We start from the raw sequence: 13,364 nt of genomic DNA, 5'->3' as shown, positions 1-13,364 counted from the left end.
GCGCTGCTCCTTCCTCAGGTGAATGGAAGGAGCAGCGCTCCGAAAGCTAGTGACATCGAAACAAACCTGTTGGACTTTAACCTGGTGTTGTAAGACTTCGTAATATAAAAACAGATAGTAAAAGTTTCTACAAATTGCAGACGACACTAAGATAAGTGGTAAAGCAAAAAGTGCAGAGGATACTGGAAGTCTGCAGAGGGATTTGGATAGGCTAAGTGAATGGGCTAGGGTCTGGCAGATGGAATACAATGTTGACAAATGTGAGGTTACCCATGTTGGTAGGAATAACAGCAAAAGGGATTATTATTTAAATGATAAAATATTAAAACATGCTGCTGTGCAGAGAGACCTGGGTGTGCTAGTGCATGAGTCGCAAAAAGTCAGTTTACAGGTACAAAAGGTGATTGAGAAGGCAAATGGAATTTTATCCTTCATTGCTCGAGGGATGGAGTTTAAGACTAGGGAGGTTATGCTGCAATTGTATAAGGTGTTAGTGAGGCCACACCAGGAGCATTGTGTTCAGTTTTGGTCTCCTTACCTGAGAAAGGACGTACTGGCGCTGGAGGGTGTGCAGAGGAGATTCACTAGGTTAATCCCAGAGCTGAAGGGGTTGGATTACGAGGAGAGGTTGAGTAGCCTGGGACTGTACTCGTTGGAATTTAGAAGGATGAGGGAGGATCTTATAGAAACATATAAAATTATGAAGGGAATAGATAGGATAGATACGGGCAGGTTGTTTCCACTGGCGGGTGAAAGCAGAACTAGGGGGCATAGCCTCAAAATAAGGGGAAGTAGATTTAGGACTGAGTTTAGGAGGAACTTCTTCACCCAAAGGGTTGTGAATCTATGGAATTCCTTGCCCAGTGAAGCAGTAGAGGCTCCTTCATTAAATGTTTTTAAGATAAATATAGATAGTTTTTGAAGAATAAAGGGATTAAGGGTTATGGTGTTCGGGCCGGAAAGTGGAGCTGAGTCCACAAAAGATCAGCCATGATCTCATTGGATGGTGGAGCAGGCTCGAGGGGCCAGATGGCCTACTCCTGCTCATAGAACATAGAACATAGAACAATACAGCGCAGTACAGGCCCTTCGGCCCACGATGTTGCACCGAAACAAAAGCCATCTAACCTACACTATGCCATTATCATCCATATGTTTATCCAATAAACTTTTAAATGCCCTCAATGTTGGCGAGTTCACTACTGTAGCAGGTAGGGCATTCCACGGCCTCACTACTCTTTGCGTAAAGAACCTACCTCTGACCTCTGTCCTATATCTATTACCCCTCAGTTTAAAGTTATGTCCCCTCGTGCCAGCCATATCCATCCGCGGGAGAAGGCTCTCACTGTCCACCCTATCCAACCCCCTGATCATTTTGTATGCCTCTATTAAGTCTCCTCTTAACCTTCTTCTCTCCAACGAAAACAACCTCAAGTCCATCAGCCTTTCCTCATAAGATTTTCCCTCCATACCAGGCAACATCCTGGTAAATCTCCTCTGCACCCGCTCCAAAGCCTCCACGTCCTTCCTATAATGCGGTGACCAGAACTGTACGCAATACTCCAAATGCGGCCGTACCAGAGTTCTGTACAGCTGCAACATGACCTCCCGACTCCGGAACTCAATCCCTCTAGCAATAAAGGCCAACACTCCATAGGCCTTCTTCACAACCCTATCAACCTGGGTGGCAACTTTCAGGGATCTATGTACATGGACACCTAGATCCCTCTGCTCATCCACACTTTCAAGAACTTTACCATTAGCCAAATATTCCGCATTCCTGTTATTCCTTCCAAAGTGAATCACCTCACACTTCTCTACATTAAACTCCATTTGCCACCTCTCAGCCCAGCTCTGCAGCTTATCTATATCCCTCTGTAACCTGCTACATCCTTCCACACTATCGACAACACCGCCGACTTTAGTATCGTCTGCAAATTTACTCACCCACCCTTCTGCGCCTTCCTCTAGGTCATTGATAAAAATGACAAACAGCAACGGCCCCAGAACAGATCCTTGTGGTACTCCACTTGTGACTGTACTCCAATCTGAACATATCCCATCAACCACCACCCTGTCTTCTTTCAGCTAGCCAATTTCTGATCCACATCTCTAAATCACCCTCAATCCCCAGCCTCCGTATTTTTTGCAATAGCCTACCGTGGGGAACCTTATCAAACGCTTTGCTGAAATCCATATACACCACATCAACTGCTCTACCCTCGTCTACCTGTTCAGTCACCTTCTCAAAGAACTCAATAAGGTTTGTGAGGCATGACCTACCCTTCACAAAGCCATGCTGACTATCCCTGATCATATTATTCCTATCTAGATGATTATAAATCTTGTCTCTTATAATCCCCTCCAAGACTTTACCCACTACAGACGTGAGGCTCACCGGTCTATAGTTGCCGGGGTTGTCTCTGCTCCCCTTTTTGAACAAAGGGACCACATTTGCTGTCCTCCAGTCCTCTGGCACTATTCCTGTAGCCAATGATGACATAAAAATCAAAGCCAAAGGTCCAGCAATCTCTTCCCTGGCCTCCCAGAGAATCCTAGGATAAATCCCATCAGGTCCCGGGGACTTATCTATTTTCAGCCTGTCCAGAATTGCCAAAGCACTTCCCTACGTACCTCAATGCCATCTATTCTATTAGCCTGGGGCTCAGCATTCTCCTCCACAACATTGCTCCTAGTTCTTATGTTCTTATCTCAAGAGGCTTGGAATATAAAAGCAGGGATGTACTTCTGAAGCTTTATAAAGCATTAGTTAGGCCCCATTTAGAATACTGTGAGCAATTTTGGGCCCCACACCTCAGGAAGGACATACTGGCACTGGAGCGGGTCCAGCGGAGATTCACATGGAGGATCCCAGGAATGGTAGGCCTAACATACGATGAACGCCTGAGGATCCTGGGATTATATTCATTGGAGTTTAGGAGGTTGAGGGGAGATCAAATAGAGCTGAGTCCACAAAAGATCAGCCATGATCTCATTGAATGGTGGAGCAGGCTCGAGGGGCCAGATGGCCGACTCCTGCTCCTAGTTCTTAGGTTAAGCCTCAGCTATTTCTCCCCATGCCTCCTGCAGTAACCTGGGATAGATTCCATCCGGCCCTGGCGACTTGTCTACCTTGATGCAATTTAGGATACTCAACACTTCCTCCTTTGACATATCGATTTTCTCAAGAGCGTTCACACACCTATTCCTGACCTCAACATCCACCATGCCCTTCTCCCTGGTGAATACCGATACAAAGTACTCATTCAGGATTTCACCTACTTCCTGTGGTTCCACACATAACTTCCGTCCATTGTCCTTGAGTGGGTCCACTCTTTCTCTTGCTCCTAATATATGCATAAAAAGCATTGGGATTCTCCTTGACCATGTTTGCTAAAGACATTTCTTTTAACCCTCCTAATTCCACGTTTAAATTCCTTCCTACTGTCACTGTGTTTCTCCAGGGCTTTGTCAGTTTGTAGAGGCCGGGATCGATCATCTGCTTTCTTTTCCCTTTTGGCGAAGTTTACAATTTCCCTCGTCATCCATGGTTCCCGAATGCTGCCATTTCTATCCTTCATCTTTGTGGGACATGCCTGTCCTGCACTTCAATCAACTTTAAACGCCTCCCACATGTCAGACGTGGATTTGCCCTCAAACAGCCGCTCCCAATCCCCATTCCCCAGGTCCTGTCTAATTTGGATGTAATTGGCCCTCGCCCAATTCAGCACCCTCACCCGCGGGCCACTCTTGTCCTTCGCTGTGACTCCCCAAAATCGGATAGAATTATGGTCCCGAAGCCCAAAATGCTCCCCCACTGAAACATCAATCACCTGGCCTGACTCCTTCCCCAATATCTAGTCTGGCCCCCTCCCTGGCTGGATTGTCAACATTTTGGATCAAAAAGATCTCCTGGACACATCTAACAAATCTAACTCCACCGAGCCGCTGGCTGTAAGGGATTCCCAATCAATGTGGGGGAATTAAAGTCGCCCATCACAGCTCCCCTGCTTTTTCACTGTTTCAGTATCTGACTACACAACTGCTCCTCTGCCTCCTGTGGGCTGCAGGGAGGTCGAGAGCACACTCCCAACATTGTATTTCACCCTTGTTATTCCTCAGCTTGACCCATAATGCCTCACTACAAGATCCCTCCAATGTGTCCTCCCTCAACACAGCTGTGATCTGCTCCCTAATCAGCAATGCCACTCCCCCACCCCTTTTGCTTCCTCTTCTGTCCCGTCTAAAACAACGATATCCCGGAATGTTAAGCTGCCAGTCCTGTCCCGATCACAATATATATCAGGAAAAGCAGCGGTCTCGAGACCAACCTTTGGAGAACACCACTACGTTTCCCCAACCCAAAAAATATCCACTGACTATTACTGTACTGGATGAGAGCAGAGAGCAAGTACTCACCTTCCTGCAGCAACTGTTTAGCATAAGATGGCCCTCGTTCCTGGGGTTGGAAAAAAGCGTAGATACATTTCCTAACCAGGTCCTCCCAGCCCACTCGCCCAGATGCCCGCACACTGCTGGCATCAATGGAAATTATTTTCCCTAAAGTAAATAACAAATCAGAAAGGAAAATTCAATAGCGATCAGATTCAATACAGCGGACCCCAGCCATGGACACCGACTCAATACAGCGGACCCCAGCCATGGACACCGACTCAATACACAATACAGCGGACCCCAGCCATGAACACCTGCTCATTACTCAATACAGCGGACCCCAGCCATGAACACCTGCTCAATACACAACACAGCGGACCCCAGCCGTGAACACCTACTCATTACTCAATACAGCGGACCCCAGCCATGAACACCGACTCATTACACAACACAGTGGACCCCAGCCATGGACACCTACACAATACACAACACAGCGGACCCCAGCCATGAACACCGACTCATTACACAACACAGTGGACCCCAGCCATGGACACCGACTCAATACAGCGGACCCCAGCCATGAACACCTACTCAATACACAATACAGCGGACCCAAGCCATGAACACCGACTCATTACACAACACAGTGGACCCCAGCCATGGACACCGACTCAATACAGCGGACCCCAGCCATGAACACCTACTCATTACTCAATACAGCGGACCCCAGCCGTGAACACCTGCTCAATACACAACACAGCGGACCACAGCCATGAACACCTATTCAATACACAATACAGCAGACCCCAGCCATGAACACCTACTCAATACAGCGGACCCCAGCCACGAACACCTGCTCAATACACAACACAGCGGACCCCAGCCGTGAACACCTACTCAATACACAATACAGCGGGCCCCAGCCATGAACACCTACTCAATACACAATACAGCGGACCCCAGCCGTGAACACCTACTCCTTACACAATACAGCGGACCCCAGCCATGAACACCTGCTCAATACACAATACAGCGGACCCCAGCCATGAACACCTGCTCATTACTCAATACACGGACCCCAGCCATGAACACCTGCTCAATACAGCGGAACCCAGACATGGACAACGACTCCATACAGCGGACCCCAGCCATGAACACCGACTCATGACACAACACAGCGGACCCCAGCCATGAACACCTACTCATTACACAATACAGCGGACCCCAGCCATGAACACCTGCTCATTACTCAATACAGCGGACCCCAGCCATGAACACCTACTCAATACACAACACTGCGGACCCCAGCCATGAACACCTGCTCAATACACAACACAGTGGACCCCAGCCATGGACACCTACTCAATACACAACACAGCGGACCCCAGCCATGAACACCGACTCATCACACATCACAGTGGACCCCAGCCATGGACAACGACTCAATACAGCGGACCCCAGCCATGAACACCTACTCAATACACAACACAGCGGACGCCAGCCATGAACACCTGCTCAATACAGCGGACCCCAGCCATGAACACCTACTCAATACACAATACAGCGGACCCCAGCCGTGAACACCTACTCAATACAGCGGACCCCAGCCATGAACACCTACTCATTTCTCAATACAGCGGACCCCAGCCATGAACACCTACTCATTTCTCAATACAGCGGACCCCAGCCATGATCACCTACTCAATACACAAAACAGCGGACCCCAGCCGTGAACACCTACTCATTACACAACACAGCAGACCCCAGCCATGAACAACTACTCAATACACAATACAGCAGACCCCTGCCATGAACACCTACTCAATACACAACACAGCGGACCCCAGCCGTGAACACCTACTCAATACACAATACAGCGGACCCCAGCCATGAACACCTACTCAATACACAACACAGCGGACCCCAGCCATGAACACCTACTCAATACACAACACAGCGGACCCCAGCCGTGAACACCTACTCATTACACAATACAGCGGACCCCAGCCATGAACACCTACTCAATACACAACACAGCGGACCCCAGCCATGAACACCTGCTCATTACTCAATACACGGACCCCAGCCATGAACACCTGCTCAATACAGCGGACCCCAGCCATGAACACCTGCTCAATACAGCGGACCCCAGCCATGAACACCTGCTCATTACACAACACAGCGGACCCCAGCCGTGAACACCTACTCAATACACAAAACAGCGGAACCCAGCCATGAACACCTGCTCAATACACAACACAGCGGACCCCAGCCATGAACACCGACTAAATACACAATAATGCGGACACCAGCCATGAACACCTGCTCAATACACAACACAGAGGACCCCACCCATGGACACTTACTCAATACAGTGGACCCCAGCCATGAACACCTACTCAATACACAATACAGCGGACCCCAGCCATGAACACCTACTCAATACACAACACAGCGGACCCCAGCCATGAACACCGACTCAATACACAATACAGCGGACCCCAGCCATGAACACCTGCTCAATACACAACACAGCGGACCCCAGCCATGAACACCTGCTCAATACACAACACAGAGGACCCCACCCATGGACACTTACTCAATACACAATACAGCAGACCCCAGCCATGGACACCTACTCATTACTCAATACAGCGGACTCCAGCCATGAACACCTACTCAATACAGCGGACCCCAGCCATGAACACCTGCTCATTACTCAATACAGCGGACCCCAGCCATGAACTCCTACTCATTACTCAATACAGCGGACCGCAGCCATGAACACCTACTCATTACTCAATACAGCGGACCCCAGCCATGAACACCTACTCAATACACAACACAGCGGACCCCAGCCATGAACACCTGCTCATTACTCAATAGACGGACCCAAGCCATGAACACCTGCTCAATACACAACACAGCGGACCCCAGCCATGAACACCTGCTCATTACTCAATACAGCGGACCCCAGCCATGAACACCTACTCAATACACAACACTGCGGGCCCCAGCCATGAACACCTGCTCATTACACAATACAGCGGACCCCTCCCATGAACACCTGCTCATTACTCAATACAGCGGACCCCAGCCGTGAACACCTACTCAATACAGCGGACCCCAGCCGTGAACACCTACTCATTACACAACACAGCGGACCCCAGCCATGAACACCTACTCAATCCACAATACAGCGGACCCCAGCTGTGAACACCTACTCAATACACAATACAGCAGACCGCATCCGTGAACACCTACTCATTACACAACACAGCGGACCACAGCCATGAACACCTACTCAATACAGCGGACCCCAGCCATGAACACATAGTCAAAACACAATACAGCGGACCCCAGCAGTGAACACCTAATCATTACACAATACAGCGGACCCCAGCTGTGAACACCTACTCAATACACAATACAGCAGACCGCATCCGTGAACACCTACTCATTACACAACACAGCGTACCCAGCCATGAACACCTACTCAATACACAATACAGCGGACCACAGCCATGAACACCTACTCAATACAGCGGACCCCAGCCATGAACACATAGTCAAAACACAATACAGCGGACCCCAGCAGTGAACACCTAATCATTACACAACACAGCGGACCCCAGCCATGAACACCTACTCAATACACAATACAGCGGACCCCAGCCATGAACACCTACTCAATACAGCGGACCCCAGCCATGAACACCTACTCAATACACAATACAGCGGACCCCAGCTATGAACACCTGCTCATTACAAAATACAGCGGACCCCAGCCATGAGCACCTACTCAATACACAATACAGCGGACCCCAGCCATGAACACCTACTCATTACTCAATACAGCGGATCCCAGCCGTAAACACCTACTCAATACACAATACAGCGGACCCCAGCCGTGAACACCTACTCAATACACAATACAGCGGACCCCAGCCATGAACACCTACTCAATACACAATACAACGGACCCCAGCCGTGAACACCTACTCATTACACAATACAGCGGACCCCAGCCATGAACACCTGCTCATTACACAATACAGCGGACCCCAGCTGTGAATACCTACTCAATACAGCGGACCCCAGCCATGAACACCTACTCAATACAGCGGACCTCAGCCATGAACACCTGCTCATTACACAATTTAGCGGACCCCAGCCGTAAACACCTACTCAATACTGCGGGCCCCAGCCATGAACACCTGCTCATTACACAATACAGCGGACCCCTCCCATGAACACCTGCTCATTACTCAATACAGCGGACCCCAGGCGTGAACACCTACTCAATACAGCGGACCCCAGCCGTGAACACCTACTCATTACACAACACAGCGGACCCCAGCCATGAACACCTACTCAATCCACAATACAGCGGACCCCAGCTGTGAACACCTACTCAATACACAATACAGCAGACCGCATCCGTGAACACCTACTCATTACACAACACAGCGTACCCAGCCATGAACACCTACTCAATACACAATACAGCGGACCACAGCCATGAACACCTACTCAATACAGCGGACCCCAGCCATGAACACATAGTCAAAACACAATACAGCGGACCCCAGCAGTGAACACCTAATCATTACACAACACAGCGGACCCCAGCCATGAACACCTACTCAATACACAATACAGCGGACCCCAGCCATGAACACCTACTCAATACAGCGGACCCCAGCCATGAACACCTACTCAATACACAACACAGCGGACCCCAGCTATGAACACCTGCTCATTACAAAATACAGCGGACCCCAGCCATGAGCACCTACTCAATACACAATACAGCGGACCCCAGCCATGAACACCTACTCATTACTCAATACAGCGGATCCCAGCCGTAAACACCTACTCAATACACAATACAGCGGACCCCAGCCGTGAACACCTACTCAATACACAATACAGCGGACCCCAGCCATGAACACCTACTCAATACACAATACAACGGACCCCAGCCGTGAACACCTACTCATTACACAATACAGCGGACCCCAGCCATGAACACCTGCTCATTACACAATACAGCGGACCCCAGCTGTGAATACCTACTCAATACAGCGGACCCCAGCCATGAACACCTACTCAATACAGCGGACCCCAGCCATGAACACCTGCTCATTACACAATTTAGCGGACCCCAGCCGTAAACACCTACTCAATACAGCGGACCACAGCCATGAACACCTGCTCATTACACAATACAGCGGACCCCAGCCGTGAACACCTACTCAATACAGCGGACCACAGCCATGAACACCTACTCATTACACAATATAGCGGACCCCAGCCGTGAACACCTGCTCAATACACAATACACGGACCCCAGTCATGAACACCTACTCAATACACAACACAGCGGACCCCAGCCATGAACACCTGCTCAATACACAATACAGCGGACCCCAGCCATGAACACCTACTCAATACACAATACAGCGGACCCCAGCAATGAACACCTGCTCAATACTCAATACACGGACCCCAGCCATGAACACCTACTCAATACACAATACAGCGGACCCCAGCCATGAACACCTACTCAATACACAATACAGCGGACCCCAGCCGTGAACACCTACTCAATACACAATACAGCGGACCCCAGCCATGAACACCTACTCAATACACAATACAGTGGAACCCAGCCGTAAACACCTACTCAATACACAATACAGCGGACCCCAGCCATGAACACCTACTCAATACACAATACAGCGGACCCCAGCCGTGAACACCTACTCATTACACAATACAGCGGACCCCAGCCATGAACACCTGTTCATTGCACAATACAGCGGACCCCAGCTGTGAATACCTACTCAATACAGCGGACCCCAGCCATGAACACCTACTCAATACAGCGGACCCCAGCCATGAACACCTGCTCATTACACAATACAGCGGACCCCAGCCGTGAACACCTACTCAATACAGCGGACCACAGCCATGAACACCTGCTCATTACACAATACAGCGGACCCCAGCCGTGAACACCTACTCAATACAGCGGACCCCAGCCATGAACACCTACTCAATACACAACACAGCGGACCCCAGCCATGAACACCGACTCAATACACAAAACAGCGGAACCCAGCCATGAACACCTGCTCAATACACAACACAGCGGACCCCAGCCATGAACACCGACTCAATACACAATAATGCGGACACCAGCCATGAACACCTGCTCAATACACAACACAGAGGACCCCACCCATGGACACTTACTCAATACAGTGGACCCCAGCCATGAACACCTACTCAATACACAATACAGCGGACCCCAGCCATGAACACCTACTCAATACACAACACAGCGGACCCCAGCCATGAACACCGACTCAATACACAATACAGCGGACCCCAGCCATGAACACCTACTCAATACACAATACAGCGGAACCCAGCCATGAACACCTACTCATTAGACAATACAGCGGACCCCAGCCATGAACACCTGCTCAATACACAACACAGCGGACCCCAGCCATGAACACCTACTCATTACACAATACATCGGACCCCAGCCATGAACACCTACTCAATACACAACACAGCGGACCCCAGCCGTGAACACCTGCTCATTACTCAATACACGGACCCCAGCCATGAACACCTGCTCAATACAGCGGACCCCAGCCATGAACACCTGCTCAATACAGCGGACCCCAGCCATGAACACCTGCTCATGACACAACACAGCGGACCCCAGCCGTGAACACCTACTCAATACACAAAACAGCGGAACCCAGCCATGAACACCTGCTCAATACACAACACAGCGGACCCCAGCCATGAACACCGACTCAATACACAATAATGCGGACACCAGCCATGAACACCTGCTCAATACACAACACAGAGGACCCCACCCATGGACACTTACTCAATACAGTGGACCCCAGCCATGAACACCTACTCAATACACAATACAGCGGACCCCAGCCATGAACACCTACTCAATACACAACACAGCGGACCCCAGCCATGAACACCGACTCAATACACAATACAGCGGACCCCAGCCATGAACACCTGCTCAATACACAACACAGCGGACCCCAGCCATGAACAACTGCTCAATACACAATACAGCGGACCCCAGCCATGGACACTTAATCATTAGACAATACAGCGGACCCCAGTCATGAACACCTACTCAATGCACAATACAGCAGACCCCAGCCATGAACACCTGCTCAATACACAACACAGCGGACCCCAGCCGCGAACACCTACTCAATACAGCGGACCCCAGCCATGAACACCTACTCAATACAGCGGACCCCAGCCGCGAACACCTGCTCATTACTCAATACAGCGGACCCCAGCCATGAACACCTGCTCATTACTCAATACAGTGGACCCCAGCCATGAACACCTACTCAATACAGCGGACCGCAGCCATGAACACCTACTCATTACTCAATACAGCGGACTCCAGCCATGAACACCTACTCAATACAGCGGACCCCAGCCATGAACACCTGCTCATTACTCAATACAGCGGACCCGAGCCATGAACACCTACTCATTACTCAATACAGCGGACCGCAGCCATGAACACCTACTCATTACTCAATACAGCGGACCCCAGCCATGAACACCTACTCAATACACAACACAGCGGACCCCAGCCATGAACACCTGCTCATTACCCAATAGACGGACCCAAGCCATGAACACCTGCTCAATACACAACACAGCGGACCCCAGCCATGAACACCTGCTCATTACTCAATACAGCGGACCCCAGCCATGAACACCTACTCAATACACAACACTGCGGGCCCCAGCCGTGAACACCTACTCATTACTCAATACAGCGGACCCCAGCCATGAACACCTACTCAATACACAACACTGCGGGCCCCAGCCATGAACACCTGCTCATTACACAATACAGCGGACCCCACCCATGAACACCTGCTCATTACTCAATACAGCGGACCCCAGCCGTGAACACCTACTCAATACACAACAGAGCGGACCCCGGCCATGAACACCTGCTCATTACTCAATACAGCGGACCCCAGCCGTGAACACCTACTCAATACAGCGGACCCCAGCCGTGAACACCTACTCAATCCACATTACAGCGGACCCCAGCTGTGAACACCTACTCAATCCACAATACAGCGGACCCCAGCTGTGAACACCTACTCAATCCACAATACAGCGGACCCCAGCTGTGAACACCTACTCAATCCACAATACAGCGGACCCCAGCTGTGAACACCTACTCATTACACAACACAGCGGACCCCAGCCATGAACACCTACTCAATCCACAATACAGCAGACCGCATCCGTGAACACCTACTCATTACACAACACAGCGGACCCCAGCCGTGAACACCTACTCAATCCACAATACAGCGGACCCCAGCTGTGAACACCTACTCAATCCACAATACAGCGGACCCCAGCTGTGAACACCTACTCATTACACAACACAGCGGACCCCAGACATGAACACCTACTCAATCCACAATACAGCAGACCGCATCCGTGAACACCTACTCATTACACAACACAGCGGACCCCAGCCATGAACACCTACTCAATCCACAATACAGCGGACCCCAGCTGTGAACACCTACTCATTACACAACACAGCGGACCCCAGCCATGAACACCTACTCAATCCACAATACAGCAGACCGCATCCGTGAACACCTACTCATTACACAACACAGCGGACCACAGCCATGAACACCTACTCAATACACAATACAGCGGACCACAGCCATGAACACCTACTCAATACAGCGGACCCCAGCCATGAACACATAGTCAAAACACAATACAGCGGACCCCAGCAGTGAACACCTAATCATTACACAACACAGCGGACCCCAGCCATGAACACCTACTCAATACACAATACAGCGGACCCCAGCCATGAACACCTACTCAATACACAATACAGCGGA

At 50.1% G+C, this 13,364-nt stretch overlaps 1 protein-coding gene across 1 annotated transcript in view; it reads right to left on the bottom strand.

Annotated features, from left to right (window-relative positions):
• The window catches only part of ncoa1 (nuclear receptor coactivator 1), a gene marked incomplete at its 3' end in the record, with an annotated part of 209,936 nt that overhangs the window by 1,055 nt on the left and 195,517 nt on the right, over positions 1–13,364 (bottom strand). The window contains exon 8 of the mRNA XM_072509453.1: positions 4,420–4,560. Within this exon, the coding sequence (XP_072365554.1) occupies positions 4,420–4,560 (141 nt within the window). The remainder of the gene's footprint in view (positions 1–4,419; positions 4,561–13,364) is intronic.

This window comes from Scyliorhinus torazame, chromosome 1, assembly GCF_047496885.1.
Source record: "Scyliorhinus torazame isolate Kashiwa2021f chromosome 1, sScyTor2.1, whole genome shotgun sequence".
NCBI classification, from domain to species: Eukaryota; Metazoa; Chordata; class Chondrichthyes; order Carcharhiniformes; family Scyliorhinidae; genus Scyliorhinus; species Scyliorhinus torazame.
This window is presented reverse-complemented; position numbering and strand designations above follow the sequence as displayed.